This window comes from Sodiomyces alkalinus, assembly GCF_003711515.1.
Source record: "Sodiomyces alkalinus F11 unplaced genomic scaffold SODALscaffold_4, whole genome shotgun sequence".
Taxonomy (NCBI): domain Eukaryota; kingdom Fungi; phylum Ascomycota; class Sordariomycetes; order Glomerellales; family Plectosphaerellaceae; genus Sodiomyces; species Sodiomyces alkalinus.
In genome coordinates this window covers 1,362,104-1,370,602 of record NW_021167082.1, presented here as the reverse complement: position 1 = coordinate 1,370,602, position 8,499 = coordinate 1,362,104, and the positions used below count along the sequence as shown (strand labels likewise).

Here is an 8,499-nt window from a genome sequence, read left to right as displayed (position 1 = left end):
AACCTCAAATCGTCCCCTTCCTAGCACCCTAGAGCCCCAGCTTCTTCACTTTCTCAAGCTTCCCCTCCGTCATCATCCGGCAAGGATAACACCCCTACTCCGAACAGACGCAACTGGAAGTCGCCGGATCACCGGGGAGACTCATGATCCAGACCCTACAACATGGGTGCAAGTGACTCCAAGCTCGTCTTTAAGAAGGGCATCTTCCGGCTCTCGGAAGAACGACACATTCCAGCAGATGATCCCTATTGGACTTCGGTTAGTCTTTTGGTCTTTGTCTCTGCCAAGGCGTCTTGCTACTTGACAATCAAATCAGTTTGACAGGCGGTGCTGATGACCCGGCGCCTTTTTAGTTCTGGGAGCTTCCCGAATCCACAGAGGACATCTTCAGTCTCTTCTCGCCCGCCGACATTCGAAGGACCCGCGACAATGCACTCGAGAATCTGGAAACTCTCATATTGGCCGTGACCTCACGCCTTTTCATACTCCGACACCATCCTTCCTTTCCCGACCCTGAACTGGCCCCGGCAAGAGACGCCCTCAACTGCGTCCGCATGCTGACCCGCATCCTCCCCTTCCTATACGAGGCCGAGGTCGAGGCCGACCAACTGCAGTCATGGGAAGAGAGATTCTTCTGGGGCGCCCGCAAGAAGCGCACCCGCAAAGCCTCCATTTCATCCGAGGTCCTCTTTGACGGCGTCGAAGAAGAAGGCCAGCAGACGCAGCAGCAGCAGCAGCACAAGAGGAAAGAGGAGGGAGAATTCGAGGACGCCAGGCCTCTGGGCGAGGAACTGGTCGACACGCTGGTCGACTTGCTCTTCTTCTCGGACCTGACCGTGCCCCTGCAGCCGCACGACAAGCCCAAGGTTTCGTACGCCATTTGGAAGAGCGGCGTGGGCTGCAACACCGCCCTCCCCACGACCAAGGAGCACGAGAACAACCGCTGCGAAATCCTGCGTTTGCTCCTCACCCTGGCGGGCCAGAGCATGTACATGTCTTCCGCCGTGCTTCCCCAGCGCGGCGTGAAGGCACTGACCCACCTCTGCTCGTGTCCGGACAAACAGGTCGTCCTGTCGGTGCTGTGCTCGCTCCTCAACACGGTATACCAAGCGCCCCAAAGAGAATCACTTGTTTGCTCTGTTTGTTGTTCGTTCCATGGAAGCTAACTGTCGCAGACCGTCCGGTACAGCCCGACCTCCTGGAGGGTCCCTTACAACACGTTAGTCTTCAAGGATGAGAAACAGATCTTGGTGACTTATGCCTTCCAGCTACTTCTCGTCCTCATCCTATATCCCGTCCCGGACCAGAACGGAGTCGGGGCGCCAAAGAACTACTATCGCCACTTTCTCGGGAGGCTTCATCGGCCCCAAGACTTTCAGTTCATCGTCGACGGCATGACCCGGATACTGCACCAGCCTCTTCAAGAGAAGACGTCCTATCTCCCCACAACGCAGTCCTCGACCAAGTTTGCGCCCGAGATGATCATGCTCTTCTGGGAAATGACCCAGTGCAACAAGAGGTTTCGGTCTTTCATCGTGGATACGGAGCGGGCACTCGACTTTCTCGTTCTAGCCCTCTTCTACGCTCTCGAGTACAAGACGGACGCCTCGAAGCAAGGGGTGGTCCGCATGTGCGCCTTTCTTTTGCAGACTCTGAGCGTCGAGAAGAATTTTGGCCTGAATCTGAACAAGCCTTTTATTTCCCAGAACACCCTCCCCCTCGCGATCCGTCTCCCCCACTTCAGAGGGTCTTATGCCGACTTTCTCATTCACGTATGGACAGTCTATACAACTTAAAAGTCCCCCTTTACTTCGTCTGCGCATTGCTGACGCGGCTCATACACAGTCCATCTATAACCTCATATCGACCAGCCAGGGGAAGCTTGCGGCCATATACCCTGCACTCCTAGCTGTCATCAGTAACATCGCTCCCTACCTCGAAGGACTGAGTCAACTCACGGCGGCCAAGTTGATGCAGCTCTTCACGTCCATGTCATCGCCTTCGTTTCTGCTCGCGAATGAGACCAATCACGTCCTACTAAAGTCGCTGCTCGAATCCATCAACTCTATCATTGAGCACAAGCACAGACGTGAGTAGCTCCCTCTTCAAAGTTGGAAAGCTTTGGCATCCTGGACAAGACGCATCGCTTATTTCCCTTGGCTCTAACATTCCTTCGTAGAAAACCCGGAGCTTATATATGCCGTCGTTCGCAACAAGAAGAGGATTGAGGCCCTTCGGTCCTTTACTCTTGAATCGGGCCAAGAAGAAGTTGAACGACGGAACCGCCGACGGAAAGAAGCGGCGGCGAACGGCGAAAATGCAGACCCGGACTCGGTGCGGAGTTCGGTAGATAGTCTCCGCAGTCCCACCACGTCGTACTCACATCATCATGCTTCGTCGGGACATGAGTCGGAACAACAAGACGACACCTTTGCCATTGGGGACGACGAAGATGACAGCGACGACGACGACCACCACCACCACCAGCCCACTCCAGCCCAGTCAAGCACCAGCGAGACCATGTCCAGGGCGTCATCGCGAGGGTCCCACGCCGAAGACGCCCTCCCGACGCAAGTGCCCGGGATGTCCGAGAAGGCGCGAGGCAAGATGCCGGCCGGGGTCGGCACGTTCTCGAGGCAAAACAGCACGACCAGCCTCGGGGGCTATGCGGGCAGCACCAGCCAGTCGCAGAGCGGGGCGTTCGAGCCGACGCCGCAGTGGATCGAGAGCTGGCTGCCGGAGCTGCCGCTTCACACCATCCTCACCGTGATGCAGCAGGTCGCCGTGCTGCTGCCGCGGGAGCAGGCGGTGACGAACGACCCCGCCTCGGCCGAGACGCTCCGCAAGATCCGGGAGATCCAGCTGGTGGGCGTGGAGCCGGCGCCGATCCGGGTGCATTCGTTCGAGTGGTCCCCGCTGGCGCTGGGGTGGTACGAGTCGCTCGTGTGGAGCTTCGTGTTTAGCAGCGAGATCCAGGTGGCCAAGGGGACGGTCGGGGTGTGGAACGGGACGGCCATCAAGCTGTTCCGCGTGCAGGAGACGGCGCCGCAGGGGCCTTCGCTTACGTCGCCGCGCGGAGCGGTCGATGCGGTGGGGAGCAATATCGTGTCGCGGATAGGAGCCATGAACATCCGCGGGGCCGCACAGGGTGCGCAGAGTGCGGGCGGCGGCAGCAGCAGCAGCAGTAGCGCCGCACCGTTGAGCCCGCCGCCGAGAACTGAGTGGAATTGATTGGGAGGGGGCATCGGCGTTCAGTCTCAGGAAAAAAAAGAAAAAAAAGGACTCTGGGATCGGTTGATATTTAGGACGAGGGGAATAGCTGGCAGGTAAGAGAGGTAGTGGCGTCTTTTTATCTCTGGGAAGAAGCAATATACGGAGATCCAGAGCTCGTGGGACAGCGGCGTTTCAATGTCGGACCGCACAGCAACCTCGGGCGTCGCCCCTTTCACATATCGGAACGCATCGGAGCGGCTTGGCCGGTGGACGACCGGATCCGAACTGTTGTCTTCATCCGGCTTTTGTGCCCTCATAGGAACGGATCCTTCTGGTGTGAAGAGGGAGGGGCTAATTTTGGGCCTTTAGGGAGAAGGGAGCAAGCACCCCGTCGCGAGCTGCGACTTGACGCGAGATCAGGACTGACCGCGGGAGGTTAAAAGGTCCGCAGACTCAACTCCAACCTTATCATCACCATCTCAGAACCCAGGGACAGCAAGGGTAACCAGGGAAACATGCGGTCCTCGCCTGGTCGAGCCAAAGGCCTCCAAATTGGCGTGACGGTCTGCTGTCTTGTTGCATTTGTTCTTTTCGGTTACGAGCATGCGTCTTCGGGCCTATCCTGCAGAATGATCACTGCCTCGAGCTATTCAACCATCCGTCCGACTCTGAGACGGGCATCATCGTGTCTGGGTCGGCGGAGGAGAAGCAGGGCCCCCTGACGGCTCGAGAAATCTTAATTGCTTTGCGCAGACTGCCGTTATGGTGAGGGCCTTGCGTGCTTTGTTCGCCGGGTGGAAGATACAAGCTTGACCCTAGCTAGGATAAAGCAGCGTTAGTTGTTCTTCCATATATGACGTTTTATTTTCCCCTCGCCAACCTCAATGGCCAAGTTCCCCTGACCCCTGAATCAACCCGCGAGTCCAAGATACTGGCATCCCGTGATAAAAACAGCTTCACAACCCATGACCAATGAATTCTAACAAAACAACATGCTCATAATTCATTACTTTTGCTTACTCGTAGTATGAGTATATGAGTAGATATGCTTGGCAATCCCTTAAGCCAAATAACCTGTCCGACCATACCTGTTTGACCTCCATGTCCGAACGCCAAGACACCACCACCGCCATGATGTGAAGAGAATCTTAGAACCAACCGAGACCTATTCCTCATCGCTACTATCGATTAAGAATCCTCCCAGTTTGCGCGGCCTCGCCCGCGAAGCCGGTGCCCGAACAACCTCTTCCTCGTCTTCCTCGTCTCCCTCGTCTCCCTCGTCTTCCACGTCCTCCCCGTCGATCTGCATAGGAACAACACCACCGACCTCCTTCCCCAGCTCTTCCACCCCCTCCGTCTCTGGACCCGGCGACACTCTCCTCCGTTTCCTGGCACTCCGTCCCGAACTGGACGACAAAGCCGTGTCCGCCGTCCCATCCGACGCCACGTTCTGGTCGCTATCACCAGCGCCATCGGCCCCAAGACTAGCCCTGCTGGACCCAGTCGCGTGCGCATCAACCACAAGGTCGTCATCGTCCTCCCCGATGGCCATGAGCTGGGGCCGCTTCCTCTTCCTGGAGGGAGGCGCCTGCGACGACACGACCACGCCGGACGCGGCATCGCTCGACGCATTCTTGGCCATGCGCCGCCTTAGCTCCTCTTCCCGAGCGAAGAACTCGCGGTCGCGCTCCTCGTCCGTCTCGTCGTCGCTCGCCGTCACGTACAGCTGGCTCTTGATCTTGCGGGCCTTTTCGCGCTCGCGCTCCCGCCTCTTCCTGGCCTTCTCCTCGAGCTCCGAGTCGTGCGCGTCGTCGTTGTTGTTGTTGTCGTCGCCGTTGTCCTCCCCCCTCCGTCGGCGCCGCCTAAGCTTGGGCTTTTTCTTGCCTTTGTCCGCGTCGGCGACTTTGCGCTCCGTGGGTCCGCCCGCGGGGAAGAGGAATTCGTTGCCAATGTCGTCGTCTTCGTCGTCCGCATCGTCGTCGTCGTCGTCGTCGTCGTCGTACTCGGCTTTTCGGCGGGGCGCTGTTTTCCGACGGAGCTGGTGTTCGGCTAGGACTCCTTCTTCGAAGACGGGTGGGCTGAACTCGGCCTTGCCGATCAAGCCGAGTGTCTCTTTCATGTCGTCTGCTGTGACATCGGGGGGGAGTACCCATAATGTTTCCGGCGTTTCTTCCACGTTGGGAGTGAGCCTCTGCATGCCGACGAGCCTCATCAAGAGGCGCAGATGAGGGTTCTTGAACATGGCCGTTCGGCGAGCGTCATTGTCGGGACGAACAGCTGGAAAAAGCCTTCGGTCAGTGGATGGTTTCTTGATCCTCTTAGAATATAGATAGACGAGCTTCAAACTTACTAAACGGAAGAAGACCAGCGGCGTTGCTCGTAGAGGCGGTCTCCTCAGCTGAAGGTCCAGTCCCATCCGCTGCGACCTCCATCTCAACCGAAGGAAGAACTTGGTCTGCAATGGCGGAGGCCCGGCGATCCTGCTCCGCATCGGCCAAGGTCTTCTTTACCCATGCGATATGATCTGACTGGTTCTTGTCGAGCAGCACGCCCACGGCAATAGCGATCTGCTGTTCCCGATCTTCGGTGTATTTGAATTCGAGCTCTGTAGCCGGTCGGGGCTTCGTCGCGGAGACAGTCTGTTTCTCGTGCCCATACTCGAGATAGAACGCGGTACCGTTCGTCTTGGAGAAGAGCATCTCAATCAGAAGAGCCGGCCGCTCCTGGATCTTTCGAATGCATTTTCTAATCATCTGCTTCGCCAGTTCCTCCCACTCCTTGTACATTTTCGACCCCTTGTCGAGTGGTTCGGGGCCCTTGATCATGCCGTGAAACAGGTGGATAATGTCGACGCGGAAGAGCATAACGCTCATCTCCTGCTTGAATGCCAATCGATAAAAGTAGCGATGCGCCCTCTTTAGTTGGCCGTCATTCAGATCCTTGTAGTATTTCGTAAACGCGACGAAGGCGTCGACGACGCCCTGGGGGGTGAACCGCATGCTGAAGCGCTGGAAATCGAATTTGCGTTCCTTTGACGTCTGCTCCGCCCGGGATTCGTCGTTGGCCGACTCATCGTCATCCTCGCCGTCGAGCGCATCGTTGCCTCCGTCTCCTGCATCGGGCGCAGTGGCCTTGGCCACTTTCTTCTTCCGGCGCGTCCTCCTCCGCGAGCGAACCTGCAAGTCGACGTTCTGCTTCGAGTACCCTTCCAAGATGCGCACGAAGTGGTGCGTCAGCTCGGTCGCCGCGTCGAGGTAGTCAAACCCCTGGCCCTTGTACTGCCTCACCACGTTGGCCACCAGATCGTGCGTCGCGTCTTCGTAGAAGAGCCGGCTGAGCATGTTCTCGGCGATCTCTTGGTCCTCCTCGTTGGGCGACTCCGACATCTCTTGTACCGTCAGTAGAATCTGGGTAAAGCAACGCATCGAAGCTGTTAGTTCCGGCCAATCTTTATGTTCCCACGCCTGCGTCATGGTTCGGTTGAGGGTGATGAACATGGACTGGTTCAGAACGCCAGCGACGAGGTTGAAGCTGCTCACGTCGTCAGACGAGTTTCGGGGCTTCGCGGCCTGCTTTGCGCTCCTCCGGACCCTCTCCGCTTCCAGAAACCAGGCGACGAGATACATGAACTGCCTCTTGTGATGAGAAAGGACATGCGAGGCCTCCCGGTCGATGGATTTCCTTACGTGTTCGAAGAGGGGATTGAAGCCCGCGTCCAGAAAATCCTCGACGAAGGACCTCAACTGCGTGTTGGCCCTGTGGTTCAGCTTGGGCTCTCGGCCGAGGTCCTTGGGCTCCATCTCATCCTTCTTCCTGGGTCGCCGGGGCGGCCGGAATGTCTTGGAGTCGTCAATCTTCTGCTGTCTGGTGGCGAGGTCCACAAGGGCATCCTGACCCGATATGGAAGACATCTTTCCGCCCTCGCGCTGCATCCAGACCATGGTCCCGAAACGGTTGTGGCGAGTCGGGCCTTTGCGGTTGTAGGCCTTCAGCATGGCTGCTTCTTTGCCCATCATGGAGGATAGCTCCTTGGCCTTGCTTTTGTTGAGCTGCTGCTCGCTCATGAACATCTGCTCCATGTCGACTCTCTTGACTAGATGGTATATAATCTCCATGGCAATAACGTCCTCTGTTCGAAAATCCTCGCCCATGTTGGAGGCGAGGGTTAGAAGCACCATGAAGATGTCCTGGTACGAAAAGGCGTCAATGGTGGCCGAACGCGAGATTTGTGATTCGTCGCCATCGTATTTGATGTTGGCCGGGGGTTCGAGCATGACAACGTTCCGCAGAAAGAAAAGCATCAGCTTGATGATGCCTTGGTCGCGCTGACTGCGGTCGCCAATGGGTACTGCCATGGCGGGGAGAGCGGCGCGGACGGCGGTATGCAGGATGCGGGCGCCGTCAAAGTTGATTATAGCCCGCTTATAAGCAACCTGGGCGAGCTCCAACATCGGAATATGGCGGTGATGGTTGACTGTCATCTTCTCCGGGTCTCGATCCAAGGGCCAGGTGAGCGGTACCATGATCTCCAAGCAGGCAAGGGCCATGCGAGCTCTGAACTTGTTCTCGGTGGCATTTTCGGGCCACATGGCCAAAATGTGCAGCAGATCACCTTCCACAAGGTTGGCCTCGGCAATGCACCGAGCCACATCCATGCGGTTGGTTTTCTCGTCGTAGAATCGGATCCATTTCTTCAGGTCTCGGAGCACGTCGAGCGCATCGTCTCCCAGCTTGTATCGTCCGTCGTCATCTGCACTGAAACCACCGAGCTAACGATCTTCAAGTCAGCTAGATCAAAGGAGAGCGAAGGCAGTGGATGGAGTAGTACTCACCGCAGAGACGAGGCTGTTGATATGAGCCCGAACTTCGGGGTGCACGATGTCGTTGGTCCCGTCCGTCGTCTCCATCATAACCGAAAAGACAGGGCGCCAACAAGAGACAGACTTCTCGGGTTGAAAAACAATTGCCGCAGGTTTCCTCAGCACCTCACGGATGTAATTTACCTTGGCGGCGGGATTAGGTCATTGGAGGGCACTTGTATGAAGACATTCATTCTCTCACCACTGGAGAGAAACTCGACTGAACGCGTCGCGTCATGTGGACGCGCCTGTGCAATTACCCGGGAAAGCTTCGGAAGTGGTACAGTCCAGTCCAGTACATGCACGTACCTAAGTACTTGTACGAAGTTACCTTATGGAAAGCTGCTTAGTCAGGTCGCTCTGCACAACGAAGGCCGAGGTTAGCCGCAGGGTACGTTGGTGACCTCATCCTCATCCTTCCAACCTC

General features: G+C 57.1%; 2 protein-coding genes across 2 annotated transcripts; one reads left to right on the top strand and one right to left on the bottom strand.

The window, feature by feature from the left end:
• Positions 1–162: 162 nt before the first annotated feature.
• SODALDRAFT_339660 (hypothetical protein) lies at positions 163–3,231 on the top strand (the record flags this gene model as incomplete). The annotated part of the gene is made up of 5 exons (XM_028612875.1): positions 163–258; positions 354–1,100; positions 1,176–1,772; positions 1,846–2,089; positions 2,180–3,231. The coding sequence occupies 5 exons, from the start codon at positions 163–165 to the stop codon at positions 3,229–3,231; spliced, it is 2,736 nt and encodes a 911-aa protein (XP_028467060.1).
• A 976-nt stretch (positions 3,232–4,207) lies between these two features.
• SODALDRAFT_350436 (timeless-domain-containing protein) lies at positions 4,208–8,269 on the bottom strand. Its single transcript, XM_028613476.1, has 3 exons — positions 8,046–8,269; positions 5,564–7,982; positions 4,208–5,490 (listed from the first exon to the last, which is right to left on the bottom strand). The coding sequence occupies exons 1-3, from the start codon at positions 8,121–8,123 to the stop codon at positions 4,379–4,381; spliced, it is 3,609 nt and encodes a 1,202-aa protein (XP_028467059.1). The 5' UTR covers positions 8,124–8,269; the 3' UTR covers positions 4,208–4,378.
• Between the last annotated feature and the right edge of the window lie 230 nt (positions 8,270–8,499).